This window comes from Carcharodon carcharias, chromosome 11 (genome assembly GCF_017639515.1).
Source record: "Carcharodon carcharias isolate sCarCar2 chromosome 11, sCarCar2.pri, whole genome shotgun sequence".
NCBI lineage: Eukaryota > Metazoa > Chordata > Chondrichthyes > Lamniformes > Lamnidae > Carcharodon > Carcharodon carcharias.
The window spans coordinates 159597333-159616524 of record NC_054477.1 but is presented as its reverse complement, the minus strand read 5'-3'; the positions used below and the strand labels follow the sequence as shown (position 1 = coordinate 159616524).

Below are 19192 nucleotides of genomic sequence, written 5' to 3'. Positions count from 1 at the left end.
GACCCCCTCCACACTGACCCCCTCCACACTGACCCCCTCCACACTGACCCCCTCCACACTGACCCCCTCCACACTGACCCAGCCCCCTCCACACTGACCCCCTCCACACTGACCCCCTCCACACTGACCCAGCCCCCTCCACACTGACCCAGCCCCCTCCACACTGACCCAGCCCCCTCCACACTGACCCAGCCCCCTCCACACTGACCCCCTCCACACTGACCCCCTCCACACTGACCCAGCCCCCTCCACACTGACCCCCTCCACACTGACCCAGCCCCCTCCACACTGACCCCCTCCACACTGACCCCCTCCACACTGACCCGCTCCCTCCACACTGACCCCCTCCACACTGACCCCCTCCACACTGACCCCCTCCACACTGACCCCCTCCACACTGACCCAGCCCCCTCCACACTGACCCCCTCCACACTGACCCCCTCCACACTGACCCCCTCCACACTGACCCAGCCCCCTCCACACTGACCCCCTCCACACTGACCCCCTCCACACTGACCCAGCCCCCTCCACACTGACCCCCTCCACACTGACCCCCTCCACACTGACCCCCTCCACACTGACCCAGCCCCCTCCACACTGACCCAGCCCCCTCCACACTGACCCGCTCCACACTGACCCCCTCCACACTGACCCCCTCCACACTGACCCCCTCCACACTGACCCCCTCCACACTGACCCCCTCCACACTGACCCAGCCCCCTCCACACTGACCCCCTCCACACTGACCCCCTCCACACTGACCCAGCCCCCTCCACACTGACCCCTCCACACTGACCCAGCCCCCTCCACACTGACCCCCTCCACACTGACCCCCTCCACACTGACCCCCTCCACACTGACCCGCTCCACACTGACCCCCTCCACACTGACCCGCTCCACACTGACCCAGCCCCCTCCACACTGACCCCCTCCACACTGACCCCCTCCACACTGACCCCCTCCACACTGACCCCCTCCACACTGACCCCCTCCACACTGACCCCCTCCACACTGACCCGCTCCACACTGACCCCCCCTCCACACTGACCCCCCTCCACACTGACCCCCTCCACACTGACCCCCCCTCCACACTGACCCCCCTCCACACTGACCCCCTCCACACTGACCCCCTCCACACTGACCCAGCCCCTCCACACTGACCCCCTCCACACTGACCCCCTCCACACTGACCCCCTCCACACTGACCCCCTCCACACTGACCCAGCCCCCTCCACACTGACCCCCTCCACACTGACCCCCTCCACACTGACCCCCTCCACACTGACCCAGCCCCCTCCACACTGACCCAGCCCCCTCCACACTGACCCCCTCCACACTGACCCAGCCCCTCCACACTGACCCCCCTCCACACTGACCCCCTCCACACTGACCCCCTCCACACTGACCCCCTCCACACTGACCCCCTCCACACTGACCCCCTCCACACTGACCCCCTCCACACTGACCCCCTCCACACTGACCCAGCCCCCTCCACACTGACCCCCTCCACACTGACCCCCTCCACACTGACCCAGCCCCCTCCACACTGACCCCTCCACACTGACCCAGCCCCCTCCACACTGACCCCCTCCACACTGACCCCCTCCACACTGACCCCCTCCACACTGACCCGCTCCACACTGACCCCCCCTCCACACTGACCCCCTCCACACTGACCCCCTCCACACTGACCCCCTCCACACTGACCCCCTCCACACTGACCCGCCTCCACACTGACCCCCCCTCCACACTGACCCAGCCCCCTCCACACTGACCCCCTCCACACTGACCCCCCTCCACACTGACCCCCTCCACACTGACCCAGCCCCCTCCACACTGACCCAGCCCCCTCCACACTGACCCCCTCCACACTGACCCCCTCCACACTGACCCCCTCCACACTGACCCCCTCCACACTGACCCCCTCCACACTGACCCGCTCCCTCCACACTGACCCAGCCCCCTCCACACTGACCCCCTCCACACTGACCCCCTCCACACTGACCCCCTCCACACTGACCCGCGCCACACTGACCCCCTCCACACTGACCCCCTCCACACTGACCCAGCCCCCTCCACACTGACCCCCTCCACACTGACCCCCTCCACACTGACCCGCTCCACACTGACCCCCTCCACACTGACCCCCTCCACACTGACCCCCTCCACACTGACCCAGCCCCCTCCACACTGACCCCCTCCACACTGACCCCCTCCACACTGACCCCTCCACACTGACCCCCTCCACACTGACCCCCTCCACACTGACCCCCTCCACACTGACCCCCCTCCACACTGACCCCCTCCACACTGACCCCCTCCACACTGACCCAGCCCCCTCCACACTGACCCCCTCCACACTGACCCCCTCCACACTGACCCCCTCCACACTGACCCCCTCCACACTGACCCAGCCCCCTCCACACTGACCCCCTCCACACTGACCCCCTCCACACTGACCCCCTCCACACTGACCCCCTCCACACTGACCCGCTCCACACTGACCCAGCCCCTCCACACTGACCCCCTCCACACTGACCCAGCCCCCTCCACACTGACCCCCTCCACACTGACCCCCTCCACACTGACCCGCCTCCACACTGACCCGCTCCACACTGACCCGCCCCTCCACACTGACCCCCTCCACACTGACCCAGCCCCCTCCACACTGACCCCCTCCACACTGACCCCCTCCACACTGACCCCCTCCACACTGACCCCCTCCACACTGACCCCCTCCACACTGACCCCCTCCACACTGACCCCCCCTCCACACTGACCCCCTCCACACTGACCCCCCTCCACACTGACCCCCTCCACACTGACCCAGCCCCTCCACACTGACCCCCCTCCACACTGACCCCCTCCACACTGACCCCCTCCACACTGACCCCCTCCACACTGACCCCCTCCACACTGACCCCCTCCACACTGACCCAGCCCCCTCCACACTGACCCCCTCCACACTGACCCAGCCCCCTCCACACTGACCCCCTCCACACTGACCCAGCCCCCTCCACACTGACCCCCTCCACACTGACCCAGCCCCCTCCACACTGACCCCCTCCACACTGACCCCCTCCACACTGACCCCCTCCACACTGACCCCCTCCACACTGACCCCCTCCACACTGACCCCCCTCCACACTGACCCCCTCCACACTGACCCAGCCCCCTCCACACTGACCCCCTCCACACTGACCCAGCCCCCTCCACAATGACCCCCTCCACACTGACCCCCTCCACACTGACCCCCTCCACACTGACCCAGCCCCCTCCACACTGACCCCCTCCACACTGACCCCCTCCACACTGACCCAGCCCCCTCCACACTGACCCCCTCCACACTGACCCCCTCCACACTGACCCCCTCCACACTGACCCCCTCCACACTGACCCCCTCCACACTGACCCGCTCCACACTGACCCAGCCCCCTCCACACTGACCCCCTCCACACTGACCCAGCCCCCTCCACACTGACCCCCTCCACACTGACCCCCTCCACACTGACCCAGCCCCCTCCACACTGACCCAGCCCCCTCCACACTGACCCCCTCCACACTGACCCAGCCCCCTCCACACTGACCCAGCCCCCTCCACACTGACCCCCTCCACACTGACCCCTCCCTCCACACTGACCCCCTCCACACTGACCCCCCTCCACACTGACCCAGCCCCCTCCACACTGACCCAGCCCCCTCCACACTGACCCAGCCCCCTCCACACTGACCCCCTCCACACTGACCCCCTCCACACTGACCCCCTCCACACTGACCCCCTCCACACTGACCCAGCCCCCTCCACACTGACCCAGCCCCCTCCACACTGACCCCCTCCACACTGACCCCCTCCACACTGACCCAGCCCCCTCCACACTGACCCCCTCCACACTGACCCCCTCCACACTGACCCCCTCCACACTGACCCCCTCCACACTGACCCCCTCCACACTGACCCCCTCCACACTGACCCCCTCCACACTGACCCCCTCCACACTGACCCCCTCCACACTGACCCAGCCCCCTCCACACTGACCCAGCCCCCTCCACACTGACCCAGCCCCCTCCACACTGACCCAGCCCCCTCCACACTGACCCCCTCCACACTGACCCCCTCCACACTGACCCCCTCCACACTGACCCCCTCCACACTGACCCGCTCCACACTGACCCCCTCCACACTGACCCAGCCCCCTCCACACTGACCCGCCTCCACACTGACCCAGCCCCCTCCACACTGACCCCCCTCCACACTGACCCCCTCCACACTGACCCCCTCCACACTGACCCCCTCCACACTGACCCCCTCCACACTGACCCCCTCCACACTGACCCAGCCCCCTCCACACTGACCCAGCCCCCTCCACACTGACCCGCTCCACACTGACCCCCTCCACACTGACCCCCTCCACACTGACCCCCTCCACACTGACCCAGCCCCCTCCACACTGACCCGCTCCTTCCACACTGACCCCCTCCACACTGACCCCCTCCACACTGACCCCCTCCACACTGACCCGCTCCACACTGACCCCCTCCACACTGACCCAGCCCCCTCCACACTGACCCAGCCCCCTCCACACTGACCCCCTCCACACTGACCCCCTCCACACTGACCCCCTCCACACTGACCCCCTCCACACTGACCCCCCTCCACACTGACCCCCTCCACACTGACCCAGCCCCCTCCACACTGACCCGCTCCCTCCACACTGACCCCCTCCACACTGACCCCCTCCACACTGACCCCCTCCACACTGACCCCCTCCACACTGACCCAGCCCCCTCCACACTGACCCAGCCCCCTCCACACTGACCCCCTCCACACTGACCCCCTCCACACTGACCCCCTCCACACTGACCCCCTCCACACTGACCCAGCCCCCTCCACACTGACCCAGCCCCCTCCACACTGACCCCCTCCACACTGACCCAGCCCCCTCCACACTGACCCCCTCCACACTGACCCCCTCCACACTGACCCCCTCCACACTGACCCCCTCCACACTGACCCAGCCCCCTCCACACTGACCCCCTCCACACTGACCCAGCCCCCTCCACACTGACCCGCTCCACACTGACCCCTCCACACTGACCCCCTCCACACTGACCCCCTCCACACTGACCCAGCCCCCTCCACACTGACCCCCTCCACACTGACCCAGCCCCCTCCACACTGACCCAGCCCCCTCCACACTGACCCCCTCCACACTGACCCAGCCCCCTCCACACTGACCCCCTCCACACTGACCCAGCCCCCTCCACACTGACCCCCTCCACACTGACCCCCTCCACACTGACCCCCTCCACACTGACCCGCTCCCTCCACACTGACCCCCTCCACACTGACCCCCTCCACACTGACCCCCCTCCACACTGACCCCCTCCACACTGACCCAGCCCCCTCCACACTGACCCCCTCCACACTGACCCCCTCCACACTGACCCCCCTCCACACTGACCCCCTCCACACTGACCCAGCCCCCTCCACACTGACCCCCTCCACACTGACCCCCTCCACACTGACCCCCCTCCACACTGACCCCCTCCACACTGACCCAGCCCCCTCCACACTGACCCCCTCCACACTGACCCCCTCCACACTGACCCCCTCCACACTGACCCCCTCCACACTGACCCAGCCCCCTCCACACTGACCCAGCCCCCTCCACACTGACCCGCTCCACACTGACCCCCTCCACACTGACCCCCTCCACACTGACCCAGCCCCCTCCACACTGACCCCCTCCACACTGACCCCCTCCACACTGACCCCCTCCACACTGACCCCCTCCACACTGACCCGCTCCACACTGACCCAGCCCCCTCCACACTGACCCAGCCCCCTCCACACTGACCCCCTCCACACTGACCCAGCCCCCTCCACACTGACCCCCCTCCACACTGACCCAGCCCCCTCCACACTGACCCCCTCCACACTGACCCCCTCCACACTGACCAGCCCCTCCACACTGACCCCCTCCACACTGACCCCCTCCACACTGACCCAGCCCCCTCCACACTGACCCCCTCCACACTGACCCCCTCCACACTGACCCCCTCCACACTGACCCAGCCCCCTCCACACTGACCCAGCCCCCTCCACACTGACCCCCTCCACACTGACCCCCTCCACACTGACCCAGCCCCCTCCACACTGACCCCCTCCACACTGACCCAGCCCCCTCCACACTGACCCCCTCCACACTGACCCCCTCCACACTGACCCCCTCCACACTGACCCGCTCCACACTGACCCCCTCCACACTGACCCAGCCCCCTCCACACTGACCCCCTCCACACTGACCCGCTCCACACTGACCCCCTCCACACTGACCCAGCCCCCTCCACACTGACCCCCTCCACACTGACCCCCTCCACACTGACCCCCTCCACACTGACCCCCTCCACACTGACCCAGCCCCCTCCACACTGACCCAGCCCCCTCCACACTGACCCCCTCCACACTGACCCCCTCCACACTGACCCCCTCCACACTGACCCCCTCCACACTGACCCAGCCCCCTCCACACTGACCCACTCCACACTGACCCCCTCCACACTGACCCCCTCCACACTGACCCGCTCCACACTGACCCCCTCCACACTGACCCAGCCCCCTCCACACTGACCCAGCCCCCTCCACACTGACCCCCTCCACACTGACCCCCTCCACACTGACCCAGCCCCCTCCACACTGACCCCCTCCACACTGACCCCCTCCACACTGACCCCCTCCACACTGACCCAGCCCCCTCCACACTGACCCCCTCCACACTGACCCCCTCCACACTGACCCAGCCCCCTCCACACTGACCCAGCCCCCTCCACACTGACCCCCTCCACACTGACCCAGCCCCCTCCACACTGACCCAGCCCCCTCCACACTGACCCCCTCCACACTGACCCCCTCCACACTGACCCCCTCCACACTGACCCCCTCCACACTGACCCCCTCCACACTGACCCCCTCCACACTGACCCCCTCCACACTGACCCAGCCCCCTCCACACTGACCCCCTCCACACTGACCCAGCCCCCTCCACACTGACCCCCTCCACACTGACCCAGCCCCCTCCACACTGACCCCCTCCACACTGACCCCCTCCACACTGACCCAGCCCCCTCCACACTGACCCAGCCCCCTCCACACTGACCCCCTCCACACTGACCCCCTCCACACTGACCCCCTCCACACTGACCCCCTCCACACTGACCCCCTCCACACTGACCCCCTCCACACTGACCCCCTCCACACTGACCCGCTCCACACTGACCCCCTCCACACTGACCCGCTCCACACTGACCCCCTCCACACTGACCCCCTCCACACTGACCCAGCCCCCTCCACACTGACCCCCTCCACACTGACCCCCTCCACACTGACCCAGCCCCCTCCACACTGACCCCCTCCACACTGACCCCCTCCACACTGACCCCCTCCACACTGACCCAGCCCCCTCCACACTGACCCCCTCCACACTGACCCAGCCCCCTCCACACTGACCCCCTCCACACTGACCCAGCCCCCTCCACACTGACCCCCTCCACACTGACCCCCTCCACACTGACCCCCTCCACACTGACCCCCTCCACACTGACCCAGCCCCCTCCACACTGACCCCCTCCACACTGACCCAGCCCCCTCCACACTGACCCCCTCCACACTGACCCAGCCCCCTCCACACTGACCCCCTCCACACTGACCCCCTCCACACTGACCCAGCCCCCTCCACACTGACCCAGCCCCCTCCACACTGACCCAGCCCCCTCCACACTGACCCCCTCCACACTGACCCAGCCCCCTCCACACTGACCCAGCCCCCTCCACACTGACCCCCTCCACACTGACCCAGCCCCCTCCACACTGACCCCCTCCACACTGACCCAGCCCCCTCCACACTGACCCAGCCCCCTCCACACTGACCCCCTCCACACTGACCCAGCCCCCTCCACACTGACCCGCTCCACACTGACCCCCTCCACACTGACCCCCTCCACACTGACCCCCTCCACACTGACCCCCTCCACACTGACCCCCTCCACACTGACCCAGCCCCCTCCACACTGACCCCCTCCACACTGACCCAGCCCCCTCCACACTGACCCCCTCCACACTGACCCAGCCCCCTCCACACTGACCCCCTCCACACTGACCCCCTCCACACTGACCCAGCCCCTCCACACTGACCCCCTCCACACTGACCCCCTCCACACTGACCCAGCCCCCTCCACACTGACCCCCTCCACACTGACCCAGCCCCCTCCACACTGACCCAGCCCCCTCCACACTGACCCGCTCACTCCACACTGATCCAGCCCCCTCCACACTGACCCCCTCCACACTGACCCCCTCCACACTGACCCCCTCCACACTGACCCCCTCCACACTGACCCCCTCCACACTGACCCCCTCCACACTGACCCCCTCCACACTGACCCGCTCCACACTGACCCCCTCCACACTGACCCCCTCCACACTGACCCAGCCCCCTCCACACTGACCCCCTCCACACTGACCCCCTCCACACTGACCCCCTCCACACTGACCCGCTCCACACTGACCCCCTCCACACTGACCCCCTCCACACTGACCCAGCCCCCTCCACACTGACCCCCTCCACACTGACCCCCTCCACACTGACCCCCTCCACACTGACCCCCTCCACACTGACCCGCTCCACACTGACCCCCTCCACACTGACCCCCTCCACACTGACCCCCTCCACACTGACCCCCTCCACACTGACCCCCTCCACACTGACCCAGCCCCCTCCACACTGACCCAGCCCCCTCCACACTGACCCCCTCCACACTGACCCCCTCCACACTGACCCCCTCCACACTGACCCAGCCCCCTCCACACTGACCCCCTCCACACTGACCCCCTCCACACTGACCCAGCCCCCTCCACACTGACCCCCTCCACACTGACCCCCTCCACACTGACCCGCTCCACACTGACCCCCTCCACACTGACCCCCTCCACACTGACCCCCTCCACACTGACCCCCTCCACACTGACCCAGCCCCCTCCACACTGACCCGCTCCACACTGACCCCCTCCACACTGACCCCCTCCACACTGACCCCCTCCACACTGACCCCCTCCACACTGACCCGCTCCACACTGACCCCCTCCACACTGACCCCCTCCACACTGACCCCCTCCACACTGACCCGCTCCACACTGACCCCCTCCACACTGACCCCCTCCACACTGACCCAGCCCCCTCCACACTGACCCAGCCCCCTCCACACTGACCCAGCCCCCTCCACACTGACCCGCTCCACACTGACCCCCTCCACACTGACCCCCTCCACACTGACCCCCTCCACACTGACCCCCTCCACACTGACCCCCTCCACACTGACCCAGCCCCCTCCACACTGACCCCCTCCACACTGACCCAGCCCCCTCCACACTGACTCCCTCCACACTGACCCAGCCCCCTCCACACTGACCCCCTCCACACTGACCCAGCCCCCTCCACACTGACCCAGCCCCCTCCACACTGACCCAGCCCCCTCCACACTGACCCCCTCCACACTGACCCAGCCCCCTCCACACTGACCCAGCCCCCTCCACACTGACCCAGCCCCCTCCACACTGACCCCCTCCACACCGGCCCAGCCCTGGTCGGCCCTATGTTACATAACACCTCCTCTCCCCCCCCCCCGTCCCCCCAAGCAGCAGCCCCCGCCGGCGACACCCCCGGTGGTGACCCACAAAAAGCAGCGCATTAACTGTTTCCCTCTCCGCGGACTCCACCCGAGCTGCTGAGCATTTCCAGCATCTTTTCCGTTTTGATCTCGGAATTCCGGCGTGTGCATTACTTTGCTCCTGTATAAGCCCCAGATGTGTTGGCCAACTGAAATTATCAGCGTTTGGCAAGTTGCAAGCCATATCGCAACATAGTTGCTTCCCTTATAACTTGCTGTGTTAATTTCCTTTTTCCAAATCTACTCCTGAATATGTTTAAAACTCTCTGAGCTCTGTGTCAGTCTAAATCCTAGCAATAAAGGATATTTCCAGACGAATTTAGTATCTGCAAACTTTGAAAATTCTGACAAGTAATAGAGCTTCTCTTTCGTTCATCCTTGGGACGTGGGGGTCGCTGGCTGGGCCCAGCATTTATTGGCCATCCCTAGTTGCCCGTTGAGAAGGGGGTGGGTGAGCCGCCTTCTTGAGCCGCTGCAGTCCACGTGGTGTAGGTACACCCACCGTGCCGTTAGGGAGGGAGTTCCGGGATTTTGACCCAGCGACAGTGAAGGAACGGCCGATATGTTTCCAAGTCAGGACGGTGAGTGACTTGGAGGGGAACTCCCAGGTGGTGGTGCTCCCATGTGTCTGCTGCCCTCGTCCCTCTAGATGGTAATGACCATGGGTGTGGAAAGTGCTCTCGAAGGATCGATGGTCAGTTGCTGCAGTGCATCTTGTGGATGGTACACACTGTGCAACAGAGCGAGTGAATGTTTAAGTTAATGTGAGTGTTTTTGGAGCTGCACTTGTCCAGGCAACTCATGACTTGAGCTGTGTAGATGGTGGACAGGCTTTGTGGAGTCAGGAGGCGAGTTACTCAGTGCAGAATTCCCAGCCTCTGACCTGCTCTTGAAGCCACTGTATTATAATATGACTCATCCAATTAAGTTTCTGTAACATATTTTTCTAAAGTTTGAACCTTATCTATGGTCCTTCAATTCTATTGATAATATTTGCACTGTCACTCTTCAGGTACTTAAGATGATGGTAGCCACACAATTTGCATTGTCTGGTCAACCCATGACATGTTAGTCTGAGATGCCTGTTCACCCAAAGTGAAAGGAGACCCCTATTTTGAGCAAAACACAAAGCTTTGGCACAAATTCTTGGCAGGAAAACCCTTCCAAGCTCCTCCCAGTCCCCGAGGGTTACCTTGGCAAAATTGCGGTAGAGATAAAGGGAACTGCAGCAGCTCGCAGAACCATACAGCACAGGAGGGGGCCATTCAGCCCATCATTCCTGCACTGGCTGCTTGAAAGAGCTATTCAGTTAGTCCCACTCCTCTGTTCTTTCCCCAAAGTCCTGCATTTTTTTCCCCTTTACAAGTACTTAGCCCATTCCCTTTTGAAAGTTATTACTGAACCTGCTAACCCTGGTCTTTCAGGCAGCACGTTCCACACCACAACAACTCGCTGCGTAAAAAATATGTCTCCTCATCTCCCCCTCTGCTTCTTTTGCCAATTACCTTAAACCTGTATCCTCTGGTTACCGACCCATCGTTCCAGTTGGAAACAGTTTCTCTCAATTTACTCTATCCAATTTTTGAACACCCCAATTAAATCACATTTCCAACCCGGCGTTTTGAGTCTGGGACTCATTGCTTGTCAGAATTTTGAAAGCGTGGAGCTGGAGACAAGATTTATCTTAACGGTCACAGAACTCATTGACTTCTTCTTAATAAAACTCTGCATGTGTCACATCGCAAAGAGATTCAGATGTACAGTTTTGAGTTGAGATGGCTTGTACCTCCACAGCAATGCTATAATCCACCATTGAAACACTAGTGTTTCTGTGCCAGCAAACGTGCATTGTGGTATTGCCACGATGAGGTGATTGTCTCTCAAGAGAGGTCCTTGAGGCACTTAGATCATCTTCAGATTCGTGCTCTACAGACGTTTCATCGGGCGATTCTAAAGAATTGATCGAAAAGTCCTTTAAACATTTACAATAACCCACCGACCTGGCAACTGTAGAGCTAAACCAACGAGTGGCATTAACATCAGGGAGAAAAAGTGGTGAAAGAACCTTAGACCCTCACATCGTCGCAAAACACATAAAATTCAGGCAGTAGGTACAGTCACCAGGTTTGGTCAGGTACAGTTTCAGCAATATTATTCTGGAATAGCAGATTCTAGCATTGGTTTGAATTGCAGTTGACTTTCAGGCTGAAATTCGAAACAAATTGAAAGGCTTCAAAGCAGGAGAATGATTCTTTATTGAAAAAAAAAAGAAATTCGGAGAATTAAAGGCCGGGATTTTCTAACCCCATCCCCCAACCATCCCCCCACCTCCACCCTCACCCCCACACCCACCAGATTTGGCAAACCAGCCAAATCTCCGTTGACTTTGGTGGGATGGAAGATTCCGGCCAAGAAATTATTTTCTCTGGCGGTGGGGGGGGGGGGGGGGGCAGTCCAGGACAAGGGGGCATACCTTTAAAACTAGAGCCAGGGCCATTCAGGGGTGATGTCAGGAAGCACATCCTCCCACAAAGGGGATTGGAAATCTGGAACTTTTTCCCACAAGTAGCTATTGAGGCTCAGTGTCAATTAAACATTTCAGAAGTGAGATTAGTGGATTTTTATCAGATGAGGTTATCTGGGGGTATGATGGTGGAGTTAAGATACAGATCAGCTGTGATCTAATTAAATGGTGGAATAGGCTTGAGAAGCTGAATGGCCTCCTCCTGTTCCTTTGTTTCTAACACTAGAAATGGTGAAATCAATGTTTTTTAGTGTGGCAGAGGGTACAATGGCCATATTGTTCCCAAACTTGTGGGAGACCTAATAAAACAAAAGAGGAAGCCAGTACTGGCACTAGAATCCAGAGATCAGAATTCAGAGGCTGAATGAGCTCCTTCTGTGCCATAATGACTCTATGACTTGATAATAAACCTGCAGGCCTATGGGGATAGAGCGAGGGGATGGGGCTGACTAGATTGCACGACAGAGGGCTGACATGGACTCAATGGGCTGAATGACCTCCTTCTGTGCCGTAATGACTCGAGACAATCTCGGAGGCACAGGATGAAGGAATGATCTCAGATACAGTGCAGTAAATCAGTAAGAAACTGGAGTTTGGCACTGTAACAAATGCAAAGCTTTCTTAGATTGCTGTGCTTTGAGAGTGTGCCTTTAAGTTAGGGTAAAATGAAGGTGCCCTGTTCTGAAGTCTGCTTAACAACAGGCCTGGATGAAGTGGATGTTAAAGATTGAAGGGGTTGTTTTGCTGGGAAAAGATTGTAAGATGTTCATATTGGAGACAACGGTAGGAGCACCTGTGCTTACAGTGGTTAGACTGGGTAACCCTCAAAGTCCCAGGAAGAAGTTGAGAATGTCAGGTTGTAAAAAGTTATGCTTTAATTTGTCCATTTACTTCCAAAATTAAAGAGTATTTGTGGGTTTCTCAGTCGTGTTAAACATAAAAGGATAAAGTGTAAACTGCTTACAAAAATAGTGTTTAGTCAATAGTGCTATTAATTTTCTTATTACAGTAAATATCTTAAAATGTTAAATCTTGTATCATCCTTTCAGATGGTAACTGGAAGTTCGAATTTCTTTTTAAAAGTTATTGGTCTCTACGGGGACTGTAACAGCACACTCAGGCCTAATTGCATAAGTGTAGATTTGGGATCATTTTCTCAAGTATTTGTTATTCTACTAGGAAGCCAATCAACAGCTTTGTTTTTATAGATTCAAAACCAATTCATTTTAATGGGTGAAGGATAAAAGGAGTCCCTACAAATTTTAAAGGGATATTGTTTTTACAGAGAGGCAATATGCAAACTTTTTCAATGAATAGCCCCAAAATTGCACAATTCTACCGCATCCTGAGATCGTTATATTGCACTGTGTGCTCTCACATGCTGGATCCATCATATTGGTTCACCTGACTTTCCAAAACTCACCATGAGGTGCCAAAATCACAAATTAGATAATGGGGGCAATTACCTTATTGTAGGTCTAGTGAGAACCCTGGGTTAGTGAACACTGTAACTCAAAGAAAAAACACTAGCCAAGCCTGAGAAACTGTTTCAGCGTCAAATTCACTTACTGGGGGGTCCATCACTAGGGCTAGGAGTCATCAGTTCACTCGTTGACCCATTGCATTGTTGCGCGAGATCAACAGCCATCTGCAAATCCTCTATCCACTTGTCCATCTCTACTTGGGCACTGATGGGAAAAAAAACACGAGGTTTTATTCAGATTGGGCGCAAACTACAATTCTGGTCTTCATGAACTTACTCAGTTAGTGATAAAGCATTTCTTCCTGGTATAAGAAAGTTTTGCACTTGCTGTCCATTTAACACTTTACTTCCCGAGTCAGGATTTTGGAACATTGCTACTTCAGCACACCTGTCCATTACTTTTAACCCATAAGAAACTGCAAGTTGTGTCCACTTAGCGTTATAACTTGCCAATGTGTTGATTGAAAAGGTTGGCTAGGCTCACCAATGAAAAATGGCCAAAAACAGATTGAAGAGGATTTTTTGGTGCCTGTGTAACCCTACATGAGTTACTACTTTGAGGGCAGCAGGGGCTAAGGTAAAGAAATTGGAGAATTGGAAGGGGGGGTGGAGTGATAGTGGAATGGCAAGATTGTTTTCTTATTACTACTGTTGTACAACTGGAAAAGCTTATAATGAGATTGAGCTCTTTGAGCCTGCTCCACTATTCGATAAGGTCATGGCTGATCTGATTGTGGCTTCACTCTACATTCCCACCTAGCCCCGATAAACTTTTGACTCTCTTGTTAATCAAGAAACTATCTGGCTCTGCCTTAAAAATATTCACTGACCCAGCCTCCGCTGCTCTCTGGGGAAGAGAGTTCCGAAGACTCACAACCCCCTGAGAAAAATAAAATTCTCCTCATCGCCGTCTTAAATGGGAGACCCCTTATTTTTAAACTGTGTTTCCTAGTTCTAGGACCTGGGGGCTTGTCAGCTTCTAATTCTAATAATTTTGTCAGAACCCTTTCCCTAGTGATTGCAATCGTTTAACATTCCTCCCTCCCTTTCACCTCCTGATACATAATTATTTCTGGGATGTTATTTGTATCCTCTACAGTGAAGAGAGACGCAAAATATCTGCCATTTCCTTATTTTCCATTATTAATTCCCCAGACTCACTCTCTATAGGACCAACACTCACTATCTTTGTTCTTTTGATGAGCACCTGAGATGTCAAGTGGAGATTGTTAATCATCTCAGTTGAGGTTAAGTATAAACAGGTGATTGTTTGGTTACTTGAGAACATATAAAGAGACACCTAATGACACAGGAGTGGAGTGGAGTCAGGAGATATATACTTGTAATGTTTCAGTCTGTGAATAAATCTATTCCATGTAGAGACTGGCTCTAGTTTCTTCCTTCACCAACTGGCTTTCAAGAATTTAACAGAGAGATGAGGTGCCTTTCGCATCAGATCTTAGTGGGCGGGTTGATGTGGTGTGCTCCCTGGTCTGGGACTTGTGGTCACAATCGTGCCTCAGGTTTTTAATAATTTAATTAATTAAGTATTAAATAGACTTCCTGCATAAGACTGGCAAACTGACGTGCAGATTTAACAGGATGCTATCTGGACTCCAAATGTTAAATTACGAGTTGAGGTTGCGCAAACCAGGGTCGCATTCCCTGGAATTCAAAAGGTTAAGGGGTGATTTGATTAGGGTTTTCAGAATATTGAGGGGGACAGATGGGGTAGATAGAGAGAAATTATTTTCACAGGCTCGGGAGTCCAGCTCTAGGGGGAATAGTCTAAAAATTAGAGCCAGACCTTTCTGGAGCGAAATTAGGAAACACTCATGTAAAAGTCAGGCAGAAGTTTGGAACCCTCGTCAGCAAATGGTAACTGATGCTAGATCAATTGTTAATTTTAATCTGAGATTGATAGATTGTTGTTATCCAAAGATATTAATGAGTATGGCAAAAGGTGAGGTCCTGGAGTTAGGTCACAGATCAACCATGATCTCATTGAATGACAGAACAAACCCAAGGGGCTGAATGGCTTGCACCAGTTCCTGTGCTGCTATGATACTGTATCCTCTTCAGAGCATTTCTCTGCAGAGTGATTAATGCTCCATCTGCAACTGCTTCACATGCTCACTGCGTCCATTTATTCTGCCTTGTGCATAAAGTCGTTCATTATCCTTTCGGCCACACGAAGAGGATTGGAATGGGGTCACCTTAAGATGACAGCTCATTAGCTCCAGGAAGTGCAAATCACAGCTGCAACAGCCAAAAAGATTTCAATCTTTCCAGCCTGATCATGCATATTCGCTATGAAAAGCAAGCCCATCGTCTAAGAAGTAACAATGCTCAGATAACAATCAAGCTATGCGTCTGATCGCCAGCCAGTGACGACACCTGTACTTGCGGCATCAATTGGAATCACACTAAACAAATGGCATCACTAAACTTAGCGCACAGTGTTTGGTGTTAATAGCAGGCTCAACAGGTGCCAGTTTACCTGATTCTAAGTGTAGGACTACAAGTGCTTTGAAGCACGAGAGCAAATTCTGTCATGTGACATGGCGTACTGTAAAACCACGATGGGCTGAATGGCCCCCTTCTGTGCTATCATCAGTCTATGATTCCACGGTTCTACCCAGTTTGTGAGGAAATGGTTTGGCTCGGCCAAATGGTTTCTTTATGTTGGGCGCCTCTTCGTTCATTCAAATACACAAGCTATGTTTGTACAGGTCAGTTACTCAGCAACCATGTTTGAGCGCCCGTTCGATTTCACTAAAGCAATGAGCCTGATGAATTATAACTTGAACGAAGCTGATCCCTACCTCGCAGCCACGATGATGGACTGACGTTGTCCATTGAGGGTGAAACAGTGAGGGAGTGACCACTCATCTTCACTTTCCTCAATCTAAAGAGGGAAAGATCAAAAAAAAAACGTCAAACACGCGGACGCCTTGTGCCAAGCGAGTGGCATCGGAATTGACGGAAATCTATCAAGAGTTAAAAAGGGAAGGAAGGAGAGCAGGAAATCTGAAATCAAAACAAAAAAAAAATGAAGGAAATGAGCAGCTGGTTGGGCAGCAAATTGATGAAGGATCCCACTGGAATTATTAGTCTGTCTTTAGTTTCTAGTTGGAGGCCAGCTGGAACGCTTCTAGTTTGGTAGTGAGCAGTGGCGTTCATGTTAGTTTATCCTCCAAGCTTTAGGGTGAGGCTCCCAAACTTTTCTTCCACGTCTTGCGATAGGAATGCCCTTCAGGTCAAGCTACGGGGCTGAATCCACCTGAGGGGAAGACTGGAACTAGGGCGCCATCGATAATCACTCATAAATCCAGTAGGGAATTCAGGAGGGTCTTATTCACCCAGAGGGTGGTGAGAACGTGGGAATCGCTGCCCCAGAGAATGGCTGAGGTGAATGGCTTTGATGCATTTATGAAAAAGTTGGATAAACACATGAGGGAGAAAGGAATAAAGAAATATGCTGATATGGTGAGATGAAGAAGGGGTGGGAGCAGATTCGTGTGGAGCATAAATGTCAGCATGGACCAGACAGGCTAAATGGCCTGTTTCTGTGCTGTACAGTACTATGTAACTCTGTAGGAATGTAAATGACCTCCAAGTCAACATTCTAGCAATATATCCAGAGATAAATCTCACTTCTTACCTCCTGTACATGGGGAGAATATAATTATGGATCAGTGAAGTTGGACTGTATATTATTCCTCTTGCTAAGAAATTAACTGAGGGTTACAGAAAAGATGGACCCTGGTATGGTGCCTGGAACTGGACAGAGTACTCCAGGTGTGGCCTAACCAGGGATTTGTACAGATGTGGCATAACTTCTAATCCCACTCAGGGACAGGAATCCCTGTTGGGATCATGCTGTGCACAGATAATGACCTCTGGCTTAGGAAATGATTGAGCTGTGCTGATGTCCAAAGGGGGAGGGTAGAATATTGGTCATATCAAAAAAAAACCACCGTGAAGAGTAAAATCCAACACAGCGGTGTGTCATCAAAGCTTCAGAAGAAGCTGTAATTAAATGGTGGGAGATTCACACTCAAGGCAGGGGGTTCAATTACCTCCGACAATGCATCTCTCATTCAACAACAACTTGTATTTATATAGCACCTTTAACATAATAAAACATCCCAAGGCTCTTCACAGCAGCATTATGGAACAAAATTTGGCACTAAGCCACATAAGGAAATATTAGGACATGTTATCAAAAGCTTGGCCAGAGAGGTAGGATTTAAGGAGCATCTTAGAGGAGAAGTGGAGAGGTTTAGGGAGGGGATGCCCGAAATTAGGATCCAGATAGCCACCGAAGGTGGGGCGATGAAAATCAGAGGATGTACAATTTCTTAGACACAGCTATGTCAGCATATGAGGCTACCTTTCGAGTCTGGGAAAAATCCCTCCAAAAACAGAGATTGGCTGATACGCAGAGTATAAAAGTGAAATGCTGGTGTCGGGTGTGGGTGGTTATCATTTTGAAAAGTCATTTGCATCAGAAGCAAAGAGTGGTCTTAAACTCCCACACAGCACAGCCTGCATCGCCCACTTGATCCCTTGCGCCCAGTTATAAAGTACCAGTAAGTAAAATGTGTATTTGTGAGGAGAGAATTTGAGGGTGACTACTAATGTGCCTATAGCAGATCGTGGTTGCAAAGGGGAGGTCGACTTATATGCCAAGTATATGCAAAAACATGATGGGGGGGGTGTGGAAAAATGGGGTCATCTTATACACTGCATCGACTTATATGCTGCAATTTATGGTAAAGTGATATACCACAGGACGGAGATGGAAGTAGGATGTCAGCCAGACTCACCTTCAATTTATATTAAACTCAATACTTACAGTCATACCATACAAAGGAATCTGCCCATGAACTTTGAATTGATTGGATGCAGTCAATCCTCTACTTGTGTACAAGAGAATGTCATTGAACTGTAACATTAGGGTGAGGTGGGGGGGGGAAGAAAAGAACATTTTCTTATTGGACAGTTCCCATACCTGTGGACTGTAAAGTAAGTACTTCAATTGAAAATTAAACTCTGCTGAATACATTCATATTAAATGCATATAACAAGCATCTGGTAGCACAGAACTTGAGTATTGCTGAAAAAAGAGACATGTCTCTGATTGGTACCTCTGATTGGTAGAGGCCACTTGCCAACCAATCAGCATTCTCTTCACATGCAGTATAAATTGTGGTTTTCCCCTTATATTGGTATTCTTGCGAAGTGTCCTGATGAGTGCAAGACAAAAAGTTTTGACATGTCTCTTTTCAGCAATAAAAAGCCTCCTTGTATTTATGTACTGTCGGCTGTGCCTCCGAGTCACAATGTTCTGGGTTCAAGTCCCACTTCAGGGCTTAAGCTCAAAAATCAAGGCTGACACTCCAGTGCAGTAAGAGGTTGCACTGTGAGGACCCTGTCTTTAAGGACACTGGTTCAAA

General features: G+C 55.7%; 1 protein-coding gene across 4 annotated transcripts in view; it reads right to left on the bottom strand.

Moving 5' to 3' along the window:
* Positions 1 to 19192, bottom strand: part of farp1 (FERM, RhoGEF (ARHGEF) and pleckstrin domain protein 1 (chondrocyte-derived)) — a 318851-nt gene that overhangs the window by 39787 nt on the left and 259872 nt on the right. For 3 of the 4 annotated variants that reach the window (XM_041199861.1, XM_041199862.1, XM_041199860.1), the window contains exons 21-24: positions 18592 to 18681; positions 16556 to 16638; positions 13817 to 13935; positions 11510 to 11673 (exon numbers count right to left, since the gene is read on the bottom strand). In XM_041199861.1, the coding sequence (XP_041055795.1) occupies positions 11510 to 11673; positions 13817 to 13935; positions 16556 to 16638; positions 18592 to 18681 (456 nt within the window). The remainder of the gene's footprint in view (positions 1 to 11509; positions 11674 to 13816; positions 13936 to 16555; positions 16639 to 18591; positions 18682 to 19192) is intronic. The other variant, XM_041199863.1, reaches the window with a different exon arrangement.